Source organism: Vulpes vulpes, chromosome 12, assembly GCF_048418805.1.
Source record: "Vulpes vulpes isolate BD-2025 chromosome 12, VulVul3, whole genome shotgun sequence".
Lineage (NCBI taxonomy): Eukaryota > Metazoa > Chordata > Mammalia > Carnivora > Canidae > Vulpes > Vulpes vulpes.
Window position 1 is genome coordinate 23,850,185 of NC_132791.1, and position 18,275 is coordinate 23,868,459.

An 18,275-nucleotide genomic window follows, 5' to 3' on the forward strand; every position below is an offset into this window, starting at 1 on the left:
TATTAGGAGAATCCCCCCACCTTTTATTCTAACCATTGTCTGTATATAAGTGTTTGCACAATTATAAAATTATTTCATGTGAATAAAGGCCTGAAAGTAGAATTGCTGGGTAAAAGCTATGAACTAATTAAAGTTTGGGTCCTGTTCCCAGATAGACTTGTAGAAGATTAGAATAAATGGATATTCACCAGAACTGGATATGCCAGATTATTCTGCTCTAGCTGTCAGTTGTTGACTTTTAAAAAATCTTTATCAAAGCTTAAAGGTGGAAAATAACTTGTTTTAATTTTTTTTCATATCTGGTGATTTTATATGTAACTAAATATATCGGTTCAGTTGAGGTTTATAGATGTCAAAAAAATTCCTTCTAAAAAAGCATTTTAAATCTGGCCTCTGCTGTTTTGGAAGTAATTCAGCTATTTTCTTCAATTTTAGTTTATTAATTTCTAGTGCATTTTATCTGAATATACAATACTAGTAATTTCCTTTTTTCTTAAGATTTTTTTAAGCTTAAGATAGTTCTTGCTCTTATTTTGGGACTGAATTACTTCAACTCTTGTGAAATGAGGTAGATGATGACAAAATAAATAGAAACAAATGGGCCAGTTTTGGGATTTCTCAGTGCTGTACCTTTATAATCGTAATACCACTTATTTTTACAAGAACAAAGTGTTCTTTTCTCAGCAATTTATATATATTTGATTTTATTTGATTTCAGTCACCATTAGAGGAGAGGCAGAGAAGGGAGGTTATATAAATTAACTTCTCATTAGAAACAGGTCTTTGAGATTGAAATTTTGGGTACTTAGTTTAAAAAAAAAACTAATTTTATTTGCCTACCATTAAATGTTTTTAGGTGGTTACTTTGGTTAACTAAATAGAGCAAGTTATTCCTGAGGTTTTAGGGCAGCATTTTAATGTAATTTTGTAGTCTTTGAGCTAATATATTAATAGGTTTAAGGCCTACTGAGGATAGTTGGGGATGGCATAGTGTGGGAGCTTAGGGAAATGACCTTTGTTTTTAAATCAGCATAGGAAAAGGCTCTGTGGTGGGACAATATATAGTTAGTTGTTAATTCAGCTAGTTGCTGTCCTCTTTTGTGCTGTGTATGGCAACAGAAGCTTAGTGCGAACTTTACTGTTTTTATCATCTGAAAGTAGAACTTTATGAATAAGAATTAAAATGGTAGGCAAGTGAGCTTCAAGGTGTGAGTCTTTAGGTCTGAAAGATAGATGCACACATCCCTGATAATGGTATACACTTTGAATGACAACTCTGAATGACCACTCTTGTCTTCGGTAGACTTCATGGGAGACTGTAGGGGGGAAGAAGAAGAATTTTGGAAAAGAAAATTCAGAAAACAAAGAGAATAGAGAGAAGAGAACTGAGAGAGAAATGAATCGTGGACGTGGAAACAACAACCGGAAAGGAAGAGGTGGCAATCGTGGGAGAGAGTGTAAGTATATTTCTCCTAATTTTTGTTAAGAAAATTTTTATGCATACTGAGAAGCTGAAAGAGTGCTCCAACAAATGCCCTTAAATCTAGTTCTTCAGTGTTTGTCATTATACATAACTCTTAATATTGAGCTACAACTAAGTAGTTCATCAGAACCCTAACTGATGCAGTTTCATGTTAGCACTTACCTGGGCTGTACGTAGTTATGTTGTGTCTTAAGACTGCCTTTTTGGGGTGCCTGGGTGCCTCAGTCAGTTAAGACCGCCTTCTGTTATGTCTTAAAGTGCACCCTCTGTTTTGAAAGGAGGGCTTTCATTCACTGGTAGATGAAGATAGTTTATTCTTCCCACTTAATGGATACTATTTTATAGGAAAGGGTTATATTAAGAGGGAAGTTGTCGAATAGGGAAATTTTTCTTAGTCCTTTCATTTGACCCGGATTTTGGCATCTTTTACCCATAACAACACTACTTGCTGTGCAGATATACCAAAGTAGCTAAATTATGAATGAATGAAAGGTAAATGCTTAACAAACAATCTTAGAGACTTTGGCTAGTCTATTTATTTCACAGATGTTTACTGAGTACCTACTATGTAGTCCGTTACTCTAATAGCCATAGAGCAATGCATAAAATAAATATTTGCCCTCCTAAAACTCTTACTGGAGGTTAAAGAGATGTTACAATAAGAGAAGTAACATTTTGTAGTAATACAATATTTTACTGATGTTATATGTGGAAGTTACGCTTTGGGAAAAACAAAGGCAGCAAGATGGTGATTTTAAGAAGGGGTTTGGCAAATTTAAATGCCAAGGAAGGCATTCATGAGGCAGCACTTATAACTCATGGGAGTTAGGCCCTGAAAGGGATGAGGAGAGCAAGATGTGTCAATATTGCTCAAAATTGTTTATTATAGGAGGCCCTGGGTGATGTCTGCGCTGGTAGCAGTTTGTCTCCTGCGGCCTCAAAAAAAAAAAACAAAACTGCTTATTACATAGAGTTGTTAGAGTCAATACCGGTGTAGGGGTGAGGAGAAGATAACTCTACTGGCACATTCTGGATAGTATCTTGGGAAAACCTGCCTCCAATTGAAATATTTTCAGCAATTCATTATTTCCTTGGCATTGCTATTTTGCTATTCTAGGCCTTTCCTTTAAACCTAACCAGTGAGCCAGTTTTGGTGTGTATTACATATAGCTGCATAACAAATTTGGTCTTTGAAGCAGACTTACCCTTAGGGGAGGGCAAGTCCAACTAGAAGAAAGGAAAAAGTGGTACATCATTTTACTTTCCTTACAAAATTTTCACCCATGAATTAAACAAGATGTGCTGTCATCAGTTTTTTCAGCCATTTTTATTTGGTTTTGTTTTTACTGTTTTCTGATCCCTTAGGTAAAGTTTTAGCTTTTTTATAAGAAGTCTTTTTGTCCTTGCCTTTGATTGCTCTTGTGCACAATTATGTACAAGAGGTGCTCTTTTCTTCCATAGTTAGAGGAGAAGAGAATGGAATTGATTGCAATCAAGTGGACAAGCTTTCAGACCGTGGCAAGCGAGTCCGTGGCAGAGGTAAGATAGAACAAGGGGGAAGGAGATGCTTGTGATTGGAAGGAGGCGGGGGTGGGGGGCAGGGGGAGAGGCTCTTGGTATACTTATTTCACTAAGGAATGTCAGAGTACTCTGAAAGAGGAGGATTGATCTTCTGCGATTCGGATTTGTTTACTGATGGCTATGAATGAAATGTTTGGATTTGCATAATTTTGAGGAAACTTAACTGGTTTGTTTCACTGGAGCTGAGAAAGCCATTTATATGAACAATTTAAAGCTTGAAGCTCTGATCATTCAATTCTCCTTTGTTGGACTTTTATAGATGTGTTTTACTCATGATCCTAGTTTTAAAATTATTTGCCCATTGATTAGTTCCTTCCCACTCCCCAAATTTTCTGTTAGTAATCATTTCTTAACATTTATTAATTTGGGACATCATTAAGCCACTTTAATAAGGTAATTTCATATACTTTAGCGTGTGACTGAATTTTCTCAGGGTCATAAAATCAAGATACACAATGTAATATGCAGATAAAGCTTTGGTTCAGGGGATGAGCTACCTAAACTGACATTTTGTTTGATCTTCTTTCTTTTCTTCCTTTATTATTTTATTTATTTAATTATTTTTTTTCTTATTTTATTAAGTAATCTCTACCCAATGTGGGGATTGAACTGACAACCTCACAAACCCAGAGATTGAGGCTCATGCTCTACAGACCTAGCCTGCCAGGAGCCTTTTTTGGATATATTTAAAAATTAAAAAAAAAAAAAAACTTTAAAAAAGATTTTATTTATCTGAGAGATCAGAGAGAGAATGAGTGGGGGTAAGGGGCAGAGGTAGAGAGGGAAGCAGACTCCTCGGTGAGCAGAGATCCTGATGCAAGGCTCAATTGCAGGGCCCTCAGATTATGGCCTGAGCTGAAGGCAGATGGTTAACCAACTGAGCCACCCATGTGCCCCTGTTGGATACATTATTAAATGCAGTTGTGATTAGTCTCCACATGAGCAGTTCATAGTGGCAGTTTTTGATCAGCAGTATTATTAAGCATAGGAATATTGTAGGCGGGCAGCCCAGGTGGCTCAGTGGTTTAGCGCTGCCTTCAGCCCAGGGTCTGATTCTGGAGACCCGGGATCGAGTCACACGTCAGGCTCCCTGCATGGAGCCTGCTTCTACCTCTACCTGTGTCTCTGCCTCTCTGCCTCTCCCCCCCCCTTATTCTCATGAATAAGTAAAATCTTAAAAAAATATATTGTAGGCACTGTATATTAATTACCTAAAATTTAAATTAAAGAATGTAGGTTATATATATATATATATATATATATATATATATATATATATATATATATATATATATATATATATGTTACCAACTTCTTTGGCTGTTTATTCATTCAATTATCATTTATTAAAATACTATATATACCAAAGGTAAATGATAACCACAGATAGAGAAGGCAAAACTATATATTGATTTGCCAGGCACAGTCAAAATAAGATTAGAATTATCTAACCAATTATATGTGTGTGTGTGTGTGTGTATTTTTAAAGATTTTATTTATTAGCACTCACATAAATGGGGAGTAACATGCAGAGGGAGAGGGGAGAAGCAGGGTCCCTGATGAGTAGAAGATCCTGGGGTCCTGACCTGAGCCAAAGGTAGACGCCTGACTGAGCTGCCCAGGTGCTTCATCTAACAGATTTTAATTATATTTTCCTTAAAAAAATTAAAATATATTTATATATAAACATTATAAATTTTACATAATTTTATATAGAATTTATAATATTTATGTATAAATATTATATAAATATGGGGCACCTGGGAGGCTCAGTGGTTGAGCCGTCTGCCTTTGGCTCTTGTCGTGATCTCAGGGTTGTGGGATCCAGTCTCACATCAGGCTTCCCGGAGGTGGCCTGCTTCTCCCTCTGCCTATATCTCTGCCTCTGTGTGTATCTCTCATGAACAAATAAATAAAATCTTAAAAAAAAAAACCCATAATGCCATTTTAATACTTCAAAGTCATAGTAACGGATGTCTGGTTGGCTCAGTCGGTTAAGCAGCTGCCTTCAGCTCAGGTCATGATTTCGGGGTCCTGGGATCGAGCTCCACATCAGGCTCCTTCCTCGCTTGATGGGAATTCTGCTTTTCCCTCTCCTGCTCCTACTCCTGCTGTGTACTCTCAAATAAATAAATAAAATCTTTAAAAAAGCCCCACAAAACACAAAAAGTCATTGTAGACTGTTGATATCATCTAATATTTAATCCATGTATAAATTTTCCTGGTTACTGAAAAAGTCTTTTCATAGTTGGCTTTCTTTGAATCAGTATTGAAACAATATGCATTGCATATTTTGATTTTTTTTTTTTTAATCTAGTTCTCCCTAACTTCTTTGTACCTCCCCCTTTTCCTCTTACCATTGATTTGTTGTCAGAAACTATGTTATTTGTCCTTTAGGATGTTGTTTCACATTATGCGTTTTTTTTGTTGTTGTTGTTGTTGTTTCTTGTGTCACTTAGCTTAGTTCTTTAGTGCCTGTATTTACTGTAAATGTAATTTAGTTTTATTTTATTTCATTTTTTTAAAGATTTAATTTATTTATTCATGAGAGACACACACACAGAGAGACAGAGACACAGGCAGAGGGAGAAGCAGGCTCCACGTAGGGAGCCCGACATGGTACTCGATCCCAGGTCTCCAGGACCACACCCTGGGCTGAAAGCGGCTCTAAACTTTAAATTTTTAAAGATTTTATTTATTAGCACTCACATAAATGGGGAGTAACATGCAGAGGGAGAGGGGAGAAGCAGGGTCCCTGCCATTGAGCCACCTGGGCTGCCCTGTAATTTAGTTTTAAAGATTAGATTCAAGCTCAGTTTTTTTAGGAAAGCATGGAGGAGGTTATATATTCTATATTGCATTGCATCAGAAGACATGTTTATGTTTTTCTTTTAATTTTTTTAGTGATGTTTAGGTTAGTGAATGAACTGTCCATGTTTAGTGAATTTATTAGTAGGTTTTAGATAAACTGCATTTCTTAACATCCCTATTTTGACTTTTATGGTTTAGTTACTTAATTTTATTTTTAAAAACGACTTTATTCATTCATTCATTCATTCATTCATTTATTTATTCATTCATTCATTCATTTATTATCGGCTGAGAGAGAGCGAGCATGCCCAAACAAGCACAGAGCCTGATGCAGGGCTTGAACCATGAACCAAGTCAAAATCAAGAGTTGGCCATCCAACCTGACTGAGCCACACAGATGCCCCTATGCTTTAGTTTTTAAAAGAGTTCTCTTGGAATTCAAGATGAGGAATTCAGCATAGGTAATTTAATCTTGTGATTTTCTTTGTGGCAAAAATAGATTGCTCAGGGGAAGCATTGGGCCTTGCTTGGTCTCTCCATCGTTAATGGCTGTTGCTAGGCCTATTTAATGGTCTTTGTGGTACTTACTTAAATCTTTAGATTTACCTGTTTATGGACTTTTCCTCTGTGAGTTGGACAAAAATGGAATAATTAATAATCGCTAATATTTACTCTGCTTTTTCGTGTAGCAGGCCTTTTGCTTGTAATTTACATTGGTTTCCGTTTAATATCCTATTAAAACTTCTGAGGATTCTGATTTTACAGATGAGGGAACTGAATCTTGAGAGAGGTGTATACTTGTTCAAGGTCAGAGTTTGTACTACTAACTTATTTTGGAACCCGAGTTCTTCAGGGAGATGAAGGCAGGAAGAGTCAGAGTGGGATAGTATAGGCTGGTTATCTGTCTTCTTGCCCCCTTCCTTCTTCAAAGATTCAGACTTTAGAAAAAAATATATTAGAGGTGGAGGTAAATAGCTTTTCTTTATGAAAAGATGGAAAGACTTAACTAGTGGGTCTCCCTGAAACCATGTCTGCTTGGAGCTATCATATAGTTTTTGAGACACTCTGAATTGAAGGAGCCAAACCAAGTAAAATCTTACAGAATGATGATATTGGCTTGCATTAAAACAGCTAATTCAATACCTAACCTTCAAAAAAAAAAAGAAAAAAAGATTTTCTATTTTTTAGGTTAACTAAAACCTTTTATTTTTTATTTTTTAAAATTTAAATTCAATTATTAACATATATATTATTAGTTTTTTTTTTTTTTTTTAAGGTTTTACTTATTTAACAGAGAGAGAGGCAGAGGGAGAAGCAGGCTCCCTGCAGGGCACCTGATGCAGGGCACTCGATCAGAGGACGCCAGGATCACCACCTGAGCCAAAGCCAGACGCTCAACCACTGAGTCACCCAGGCATCCCATAAAATCCCGAATTCGTTACCTAATCTTTAAAAAAATTTTATGTTTTAGGCTAACTAAAACCTTTTAGTTTTTAGTTACTTTAAAAAATTTAAATTAAGTTAATTAACATAAAATGTATTATTGGTTTCAGAGGCAGAGGTCAGTGATTCAGTAGTCTTATATGATACCCAGTGTTCATTTTTTTTTTTAAAGGTTTTATTTATTTATTCATGAGAGAGAGAGGCAGAGACACAGGCAGAGGGAGAAGCAGGCTCCACACAGGGAGCCCAATGTGAGACTTGATCCTGGGTCTCCAGGGTCACGACCTGGCACAAAGGCAGTGCTAAACTGCTGAGCCACTGGGGCTGCCCTACTTAGTGCTCATTGTATCATGCCCTCCTTAATGTCCATCACCCAGTTTACACACCCCCGCCACCTCTCTGCAGGCCTCTGTTTCCTAATGATTGTCTCTTATGGTTTGTCTCCCTCTCTGATTTTGTCTCGTTTTATTTTTTCCTCTTTTTCCCTATGATCCCCCCCCCTTTTTTTCCTTAAATTCTACGTGAGATCATATGATGTCTTTCTCTAATTGATTTACCTCACTTAGCATAATACCTTCCAGTTCTGTCCATGTCATTGAAATGGCAAGATTCCATTTTTTTGATGGCTAAGTAGTATGACTGTGTGTGTGTGTGTGTGTGTGTGTGTGTGTACACATGTCATATCTTTATCCATTCATCTGTCAGTGTACATCTCGGCTCTTTCCATAGTTTGGCTGTTGTGGACGTTGCTGCTATAAACATTGGAGTGCAGGTGCTCCTTTGGATCACTACACTTGTATCCTTTGAGGTAAATCCCTAGTACTGCAATTGCTGCATCAGAGGGTAGCTCTTTTCAACTTTTTGAGGAACCTCCATACTTTTCCAGAGTGGGTGCACCAGCTTGCATTCCCACCAGCAGTGTAAGAGGGTTCCCCTTTCTCCACATCCTTGCCAACATCTGTCATTTCCTAAATTGTTAATTTTAGCCATTCTGACTGGTGTGACGTGGTATCTCATTGTGGTTCTGATTTGTATTTCTTTGTTGCGGAGTGATGTGGAACTTACTTACTTATTTATTTATTTATTTATTTATTCATTCATTCATTCATTCATTTATTAATTATAGTCAAACAGAGAGAGAGAGAGAGAGAGGCAGAGACACAGGCAGAGGGAGAAACAGGCTTCATGCACTGGGAGCCCGACGTGAGACTCGATCCCGGGTCTCCAGGATCGCGCCCTGGGCCAAAGACAGGCGCCAAACCGCTGCGCCACCCAGGGATCCCGGAACATTTTTTCATGGGTCTGTTGAGCATTTGTAGGTGGTCGTCGTAGTCATCTTCTCCTCCTCCTCCCCCTTCTCCCCCCTCCACCACCTCCTTTATTTGTTCGTTCATTCATTCATTCATTCATTCATTCATTCATTCATTTGAGACACAGATAGAAAGGCAGAGACATTGGCAGAGGGAGAAACAGGCTCCATGCAGGGAGCCCGATGTGTGGGACTGGATCCTAGGACTCCAGGATCACGCCCTGAGCTGAAAGCAGACCCTTAATCGCTGAGCACCCAGGCGTTCATTTGTGGGTCTTCTTTGGAGAAATGTCTGTTCATGTCTTCTGCCTGTTTCTTGATCGGATTATTTGTTCTTTTGATATTGAGTTTGATAAGTTCCTTATAGGTTTTGCATACTAGCCCTTTATCTGATAAGACATTTGCAAATACCTTCGCCCATTTTGTCTGTTTCCTTTGCTGTGCAAAAGTTTTTTTATCTTGATGAAGTCCCAATAGTTCATTTTTGCCTTTGTTTCCCTTGCCTTTGAAGATGTGTCTGCAAGAAGTTGCTGCAGCTGAGGTTATAGGGGCTGCTGCCTGTGTTCTCCTCTAGGGTTTTGATCGATTCCTTTCTCACATTTAGGTTTTTTTTGTCCGTTTTGAGTTCTTTTTTTGTGTAATGTGTAGCAAAATGGTCCAGTTTCATTCTGCATGGCCCAGTGTGGAGTCTGCTTCAGATTCTCTCTCCCTCTGCTCACTGCCATATCCCCCCACCCCCACTCACATTCTTTACCTCTCTAAAATAAATAAAATATTTGAAAAAAACATACTTTACTCTTTGAAAAAAAATCTACACCTATATTTAAGTTTTTTTTTTTTTTTTTTTAAGTGTATTTAAACAGGCTCTTGATAGGTAGTGATCTGTCTGGAAATTTCTTTGATTTGCCTTGAATCCCACATCTACCACAGGGTAAGAGGGAGAAAACATTCAGTGTCCTATGTGCACAAAGCTACAATCATTTTGCTTATGAATATTAGTACAGTTTTATAGTAGTGGTATAGAACAAATAGTTTGTTACTTTATTATTATGATTTTTTAAATTTTTATTTATTTATTCATGGGAGACACAGAGAAGAGACACAGGCAGAGGGAGAAGCAGGATGTGGGAAGCAAGAAGCCCGATGTGGGACTCGATGCCGGGTCTCCAGGATCACACACCCTGAGTTGCAGGCGGTGCTAAACCGCTATGCCACTGGGGCTGCCCAGTTTGTTACTTTAATAATTAATGGATAAATGTCTTTTGTTTTATGTAACATGTCACTTTTCACAAGATAAGTTGTAAGTCACTTAATGTCTTAAGTTACTCTTGTAGTCTGTTTATAATTAGCCTTTTAAAAAGTTCCTTGGTGTGCCTGGGTGGCTCCGTCAGTTAGGCATCTGCCTTTGCCTTGGGTCATGATCTCGGGGTTCTGCCATTGAGCCCTACATCAGACTTCCTGCTCAGTCTACTTTTCCCTCTCCCTCTGTGCATGCATTCTGTCTCTCTCTCACTCTCTCTCAAATAAAATAAAATCTTAAAAAAAAAAAAAGGTTCATTGTTCTGGTCCTTTGCAGTTACTTTTGGTTTGTTGTGTAGTATGCAGATATTAAGGGCCTACTTAAAAAGCAAGAATATTCCATTAAGTGTATACTTTTTTTTTTAAGATTTTATTTATTTATTCATGAGAGACACAGAGAAAAGGCAGAGACATAGGTAGAGGGAGAAGCAGGCTTCCCACAGGAGCCTGATGTAGGACTTGCTCCCGGATCCTGGGTTCATGCCCTGAGCTAAAGGCAGACGCCCAACTGCTAAGCCACCCAGGTGTCTCCCAGGTGTAGACTTTAAAAGCAGTTCTTTAAAGTCTCCATTGCATTTATTCTTTGATTTTGACCATACTTGTGAGTTCTTCTTGTTCTTCCTCCCATTGGGTCTCCCTCAGAATACTGATTTACATTTGTGATTAAAGTTGGTAAAATTTCAAATTGGTTGGGCACCTTGGCGGCTCAGTCAATTAAGCATCTGATGTTAGCTCAGGTCATGATACATCCCTGAGTTCTGGGATTGAGTCTCAAATTGGACTCCCTGTGAGGAGTCTGCTTCTCCTCTACCTCTCTCTCTCTCTCATGAATAAATAAATGTCTTTTTTAAAAAATGTGGAATTCAGGTGATACATATTAAATGTTTTCTGCATGTCTGGAAGTTCTGAAGGATACTGACTTAATTCTGAATTTAGATTGAAGATCATGTTACAAATGTGTAAGATGTGGAGTATTCTGGGTAACAGTCCTTGTCATGTGACATGTAATAATTAGTAAAAACTTTAATTCTGTGTTTGAGGAGCTGAAACTGCTTATTAGTTGTGTATTTAGGAATAAGTTTTTTAGATAAAATCCCAAGTTTACCATTGTCACAGTAAGGATAGAAAGATGATGAGGTAGATAAATGGCATCTTTACTCCTATTTTTTTAATGCCTTGAAGTGCCCATCCTGGGAGTGAAAGAAAACACAAGGAAACCAAAAGTACAGAATGAGACTTTTTTTAAAGATCGATCAATTGATCGATTGATTGATTTATTTACTTAATGAGAGACAGAGAGAGAGGCAGAGACATAGGCAGAGGGAGAACCAGTCTCCTCTCAGGGAGCCCATTGTGGGACTTGACCCCTGGACCTGGGATCAGGTCCTGAGCTGAAGGCCGATGCTCAACTGCTGAGCCACCCAGATGTCCCCAGAATGAGACTGTTAACCACTAAAATTTACTATGCCTGTGGGTCAGAGTAGTCAGAGTGTAATGTCAATATTATGTGTCTAATTTTACTGCACTATTGTAATTAGAAGATTGTTTCAAATTCCTTTGTTTTAAGGTTTCTGGAATATGGATGACTGGGGTATCTTATCTGGGAGAAGTTTCTCTTTTCCAGAGTATTTGATCTTTTAGATCTTTCTCCTGGAGTTAATGGGCTTCTGTTTTTTTTTTTTTTTTTTTAATTTATTTATTTTTATTTTTATTTTTATTTTTATTTATTTATTTTGTTAATGGGCTTCTTAAAGAAATGATCAGATCTTCATGATTGAATTCCCTATGTGGCACACTTGAACCCTTCAGTTTGGTCCTTTGAGAGTAAAAATCTAGTCCCAGAACTTTGGTAGTTTAGGAACATATTTAAAAATAAAAGGTTGAGTCTTATTACATATTGAACAGATTTATTGTTATAAAAACATCCTAGGGAACAGCCAGTGTGAATTGGAAAATAGTGAAGATGGGAGTCAGTTGGCTAGTTTTATTATCTTTCTTTTTTGAAGATTTTATTCATTTATTCATGAGAGAGAGAGAGAGGGAGAGAGGCAGAGACACAGGCAGAGGGAGAAGCAGGCTCCATGCAAGGAGCTCCATGTGGGTGGGACTTTTTCCTGGGTCTCCAGGATCACGCCCTGGGCTGAAGGCAGCACTAAAGCTGAGCCACTTGGGCTGCCTCCCCCCCTTTTTTAACCTTCTCACCCCCCCCCCCCCCCCCCCGTTTTAACCTTCTCATCTTGAAGGTTAGGTTACTTTATTGACATTTATTTTTATATTCTCAATAAGTGAAAAATTATAGTTAAGTCACTCCTTTTTTTTTTATAAGTTTCTTTATCAGTTTATGGTTTGGTAGCATGTGTGTATTCTTTTGTCTTTTGGTGAGATTGAGCCTGAAAAGGTAGAGTGACATTTGAGATTGCAGGGTGCATGGTTTGTTTCCTTCTGGATGGAAGAAAAATAATGCTGTGAAAAGGCAAGAAAGTTTACTCCATCACTTTTCTCCCTTATTTTACCTTACTTACCTCACTTTTATTTTTATCAACTCAATTTCCTGTATTTTTAAAACAAACTAATACATGAATATGTTCTATGTATTTGAAAAATAATTATTGAGCACTTAATGTGTGCTAACATCCTATTGTTTTTAAATATTTGAATTCTTTGTAATGCCTTCTTGGGTCCTGGTATAAAAAGTACTTGACAAAATGCCGTGCTCTAAAATGTATTGCTGGAATACATTGCTGGAATATATTGCTGGAATGAAATATTTCCTGTAATTGAATAGTGACATCATATTACATCTTTATTTTTATTTTTTTAAAGATTTTATTTATTCATTCATTAGACAGGGAGGGCGGGGAGGAGGAGATAGAGAGGCAGAGACACAGGCAGAGGAAGAAGCAGGCTCCATGCAGGGAGCCTGACGTGGGACCCGATCCCGAGACTCCAGGGTCATGCCCTGGGCCGAAGGCAGGTGCCAAACCATTGAGTCACCCAGAGATCTCCCTATATTACATCTTTAAATATGAGTTTAGTTTATGAAGAAGTTGGATGTTCATGAAATTGATGTTCTTTGTCAGTCTTAACCGCAACAACTAATATTTAAATACCCATTGTATCATTGCAGATAATGCTGCAAATAAGGCATGGCCCCTCACATGCTGGGTGGGAAAGGAGAAGAGATAGTCAAGTAAAACTTAAAATGATTGATAATCAGCTGTCACTGAGGTCATATTTATTTTTATTTTTGTTATTTAGTTTTAAAAAGTTTTAAAAAATTTATTCATGAGAGAGATGCAGAGGCATAGGTAGAGGGATAAGCAGGCTCTCTCTGGGGAACCTGAAGTAGGACTTGATCCCAGGGTCCTGGGATCATGACCTAAGCCAAAGGCATCTAAATGCTCAACCACTGAGCCACCCAGGTGCCCCTATTTTGTTCATTAATTTTTTTTTTTTTTTAAGTAATAAAGCTCTGTGCCCATCATGTGGCTTGAACTCAAAACTCCTAGATCAAAAGTCTTATGCTCTACCAACTGAAACAGCCAGGCACCCTAGTAGGGTTCTCTTTAGATTGGGTGGTTTGAGGAGGAAGAAAACCATGTGAAAATCAGGAACATTCTGTGTAGGAGGAGTAGCTAATATACACATGGAAAACAATATAGTTTTTTTTTTTTAATTTACAGAATTAAAATCTACTTACACAGAAGAGCTCAGGGTGTGGTTTTAACATTCTGTCTTGACAAAGTACAGTGGAATTTTGGGTAATGTTTATTACTTAGTTTGCCTGAATTTTAATATTTTACTATTCTGTTTTTCCTCTGTATTTATTATTATTTTTTTCTGAAACCTTTAAATATAAATTCCAACATAATGCCATTTTACCCCTTAATATATTAGGGTAGATCTCCTAAGAAAAAGAGGTTCTTTTTTTTTTTTTAAAGACTTTATTCATTTGAGAGAGAGACCACAAGCAGGGGGGAAGATAGAGGCAGAGGGAGAGAGGGACAAGCAGACTCCCTGCTGAGCTGGGAGCCTGACTTGGGGCTCCACCCCAGGTTCCTGGTTTCATGACCTGAGCTGAAGGCAACTGTTTAACTATCTGGGCCACCCAGGTGCTCCAAAAGATACTCTCTTGTGGAGGTATCTTACAGTGATAAACAGGAAATTAATATTAATACAGTTTATAGGCCTTATTGGAAAGTTTCCAGTTATCCTGTATTTCTGTATTTATTCATGAGAGACACAGAGAGGCAGAGACATAGGTAGAGGGAGTAGCAGGCTTCCTGTAATGGGCCTGATGCGGGACTTGATCCCAGGACCCCAGGATCAAAACTTGAACCAAAGGCAGATGCTCAGCCACTGAGCCATCCAGGTGCTCCTCCTGTAATGTTCTTGATAGCAAAACAGTATTCTGGTCTAGAGTCCAATCAAGATCACATTTTGTTTAGTTCTCATGTCTCTTTAGTGTCCATCAGTCTAGAATAGTTTCATCAGTTTGGAATAATCTTGCTCTTTCATGGCCTTGATGGTTTGGAAACATATAAATTCTTGTAGAATGTCCTTTAATATCAGTCTGAGAAGCTTCCTCATGAATAGATTGATGTTATCTGGTGTTTTTAAATTTTATTTTATAGCCAGTATAGTTAAACTGTTTCTTATTTCTGACAGGAATACCAGAAATTGAGGATCACTGACTTGAGGTCACATTAGAGGGCACATGATACAAGTGTATCCCAGTACTAGTCATGTTAGTTTTTATTACTTAAGAACAATGGTTTCTGCCAGATATCTCTTCTGTGAAGTTATTATCCTACAATTTGTAATGAATAAATACTTTTTGAGAGGAGTACTCTGAGAATATATAAACATTCTTTTTTTGTATGTATGTGCGCCCCTGGATCCACTCATGCCTAAACTGCAAACTACCCCAGTTTATAAACCTAAAATCGCCTGTTTTGCATTAGCTAATTAGAATTGGGTTTTTCCTTCAAGCATTCTGAAGAGCCCTGAGTAAAATGGGGTTTAGGAGAAATTATCTTGTACCTAGGGAAATTTTAAAATTATTTTTAGATTTATTTATTTGAGAGAGAGAGAGAAAGAGTGAGAGCACAAGCCAGGGAAAGGGAGAGAAGCAGACCCCCCACTGAGCAGGGTGCCTGCTACAGGGCTTGATCCTGGGACTCTGGGATCATGACCTGAGCCAAAGGCAGCAGTTTAACTGAGCCACCCAGGTGCCCCTGAGAGGTGTTTTTTTTTCTTTAAGATTAGAGAGAGAATGTGTGGCAGAGGCAGAGGGAGAGGGAGAAGCAGACTCTCTGCTGAGCAGGGAGCCTGATGTGGTGACATCACAGTCATGGGATGTGGGGTCCCACAGTCATGGGACCCTGAGGTCATGAAATGAGCTGAAGGCTGACACCCGACTGAGCCACCCAGCACCCCCGTTTGGGATTTTTTTTTGTTGTTGTTGTTTTTAAGATTTTTATTGAGAGAGACAGAATGAGAACAACCAAGAGGGGAGGCAGCGGGAGAAAGAATCTCAAGCATACTTCCTGTTGAGCACAAAGCTTGATCCTGGGGCTCAATCGCATGACCCTGATGATTTGAGCCAAAATTAAAAAAGTTGGTTGCTCAAACGACTGAGTCACCCAGGTGTCCCCACAACACATTTAGAATCAGATTTCTTTACTAAGGACAAGCTAATATATGGGATATCTGGATTCTAAGCTTTATTCATTACTGAATCTCAGGGAGATTTTCCCATTGTCATTTACCTTATTTATGCTACTTTAAGATTGGGAAGGCATATTCCTTTCTGAGAATATACTCTAACCTAAAGATAGAGGGACAGGATTTGCTTGACTCCTAAGTCTCTGATCCAGGCAAGCCCTAGGGATGCCCTACTCTTGGTATGGGCCGAATAGGTCTCTGGGCATGGTGGCAGCTCATAGTTAGCCTGGCAACTATTTTTGTCATTGAACTAGCCCTGAAAATTTGGAAATTTTTGTCTACACATAAAGCCTTAGAACTAGTCAGGAACTTAGAGGTATTTCTTGTCATGACTCAGAGTGTATAGTGATTAATTCAAGATCACACATTTTCTGGTACATTTGGCTGTTACCAAGCTCTCCATACAGTCTCCTGGGGATGAGGGAAAGGGATTGATTTCTGTCAGATTAGGATTACTCTCCCTATTTGCTTCTATTTACTTAGGTTACGCTTGTTGAGCACTGTGTTGGTGAGGAATATCTGCAGTTAGGATCCACCTCCACTAGAGGAGGAGATTGGCTGTTTTCCAGGTTTTGGACCCCCTCCCTCCCTCGGGTGGGGGAGGAGGGGGGAGAATACTGAGAGGGAGATGCAGATATCCTGCTGAGCAGAGAGCGCTTAATCCCAGGACCCTGAGATAGTGATCTGAGCTGAAGGCAGATATTTATTTAATTGACTGAGCCACCCAGGTGCCCCTATTTTGGCTTTTTCAGAGGAAATAAGGAACATTTCTATTCTGGCTCTCGGTGTTAAAAAACAAAAACAAAAAACATAAATGTGAGGACTTGAACAGTTATTCACCATAGATGTGGTACAGAGTACCTAGAAAGACCTCTAGGTAAAAAGACAGCATGTATCACAATATTGGTTTAATCTTTATGATAGTCCTATGGTCTTTTCTTTTCTTTTCTTTTCTTTTCTTTTCTTTTCTTTTCTTTTCTTTTCTTTTCTTTTCTTTTCTCTTTGTTTCTTTTCTTTCTTTTCTTTTTTCTCTTCTTTCTTTTCTTTCTTTCTTTCTTTCATTTTTTTTTTTCTTTGCAATTAAAAGACCCCAAGTTTTTATTATGACCTGTACATTGAAAGCCTTCTTCTTAGAGCAAGTTTTTCTTCTGACTGAGCTGTCTTTTGTCCAGGCTGTGGTAATGATTGTGTGTGTAATCTTAACCTTTTCCTTTTGACAGTGCTACAGCAGGCAGTAGCTAATGATACGCATTAGGATTTTTCCATTCTTCAGGACAGTTCCCTCTATTCTCTCATCTTTGGTGATAGGGTAGATTTTTTTTTTTATTATAGGGTAGTTTTTTTTTAAGATCATATTTTTAATAATTCAACTTGGACTGTGGAAAAGTTAGCTATACAAACGATTAATACATATTTTAGTTATGTGAGTATGGGTAATATAGCCCCTAGCAATCACCTTTCTCTGAATTTGATTATTCTTGTGTACCTCATATAAGTGGAATCATAAAATTTGTGCTTTTGTGACTGGTCTCTTTCAGTCAGTATAATGTCCTCAGGGTTCATTCATGTAGCATGTGTCAGAATTTCCTTCGTTTTTAGGGCTGAATAATATTTCTTTGAGTGTTATTTTTCAAATTCTTTTTGGTATATATCTAGAGATGGAATTCCAGAATCATTTGGTAATTCTCTTTTTTGAGGGACTCCTGTACTGTTTAACATAGTCGCTGCACATTTTACATTTCTACCAAACAGTGCATGTTTTAGTTTCTCTGTATTCTTGTCAACACTTGTTATTTTCTGTTCTCTTTCTCTCTTTTTTTTTTTTTGATAGTAAGCATCGTCATGGGTGTCAGGTTTCCCCAATAATTAGTGATACTGAGAATATTATCAGGTGCCTATTGACAATTTACATATCTTGTGGAGAAATGTCTGTTCAAGTCCTTCACCATTTTTGAATCAGATTGTTTTCTTGAGCGTAGAGGTTCCTCATACGTTCTCAATATTACTCCTTTATCAAATGTTTCATGGGCGACTGTTCTATGGGTTGCCTTTTTACTTTGTTGATACAAGTTATCTTTTTTCCTATTTTTAAAGAATTAATTTATAAAAGAAAGAGTGAGCCAGCTGGGGGAGGGGCAGGGGGAAGAATCTCAGACTCTGCACCCTGAGTGGGGGGTTCCTGGCCCCAGGAACCTGAGATGGTGACCTGAGCCAGAACCAAGAGTCAGAGGCTCAACTGACTGAGCTACCTTGGTGCCTCCTATCCTTTTTTGGTTTTGTTTTGTTTATTTTTACCTAATCTCTACTCTCAACCTGGGGCTTAAATTTACAACCCTGAGATCGGGTTGTGCTGTACCAACTGAACTAGTTGGGAACCCCAGTATAGGAGTCTTTTTTCTTTCTTGTTCAAAGATTGTATTTATTTATTTTAGAGAGAGAGAGAGAGAGAGAGAGAAAGAAAACGGTGAAATAGAGGGAGAGGCCGACTCCCTGCTAAGCAGGAAGCCTGTTGTGGGGCTCCATCCCAGGACCCTGGGATTGTGATTTGAGGTGAAGGCAGACACTTAAGCAACTGAGCCACCCAGGTTGCCCCTTTAGGTGTCTTTTGATGCACAAATCTAA

General features: G+C 38.2%; 1 protein-coding gene across 6 annotated transcripts in view; it reads left to right on the plus strand.

Annotated features, from left to right (window-relative positions):
* UBAP2 (ubiquitin associated protein 2) overlaps positions 1 to 18,275 on the plus strand; it is a 121,820-nt gene that overhangs the window by 57,097 nt on the left and 46,448 nt on the right. For all 6 annotated transcript variants that reach the window (XM_072728090.1, XM_072728094.1, XM_026008964.2 and 3 more), the window contains 2 exons: positions 1,304 to 1,457; positions 2,945 to 3,022. In XM_072728090.1, the coding sequence (XP_072584191.1) occupies positions 1,304 to 1,457; positions 2,945 to 3,022 (232 nt within the window). The remainder of the gene's footprint in view (positions 1 to 1,303; positions 1,458 to 2,944; positions 3,023 to 18,275) is intronic.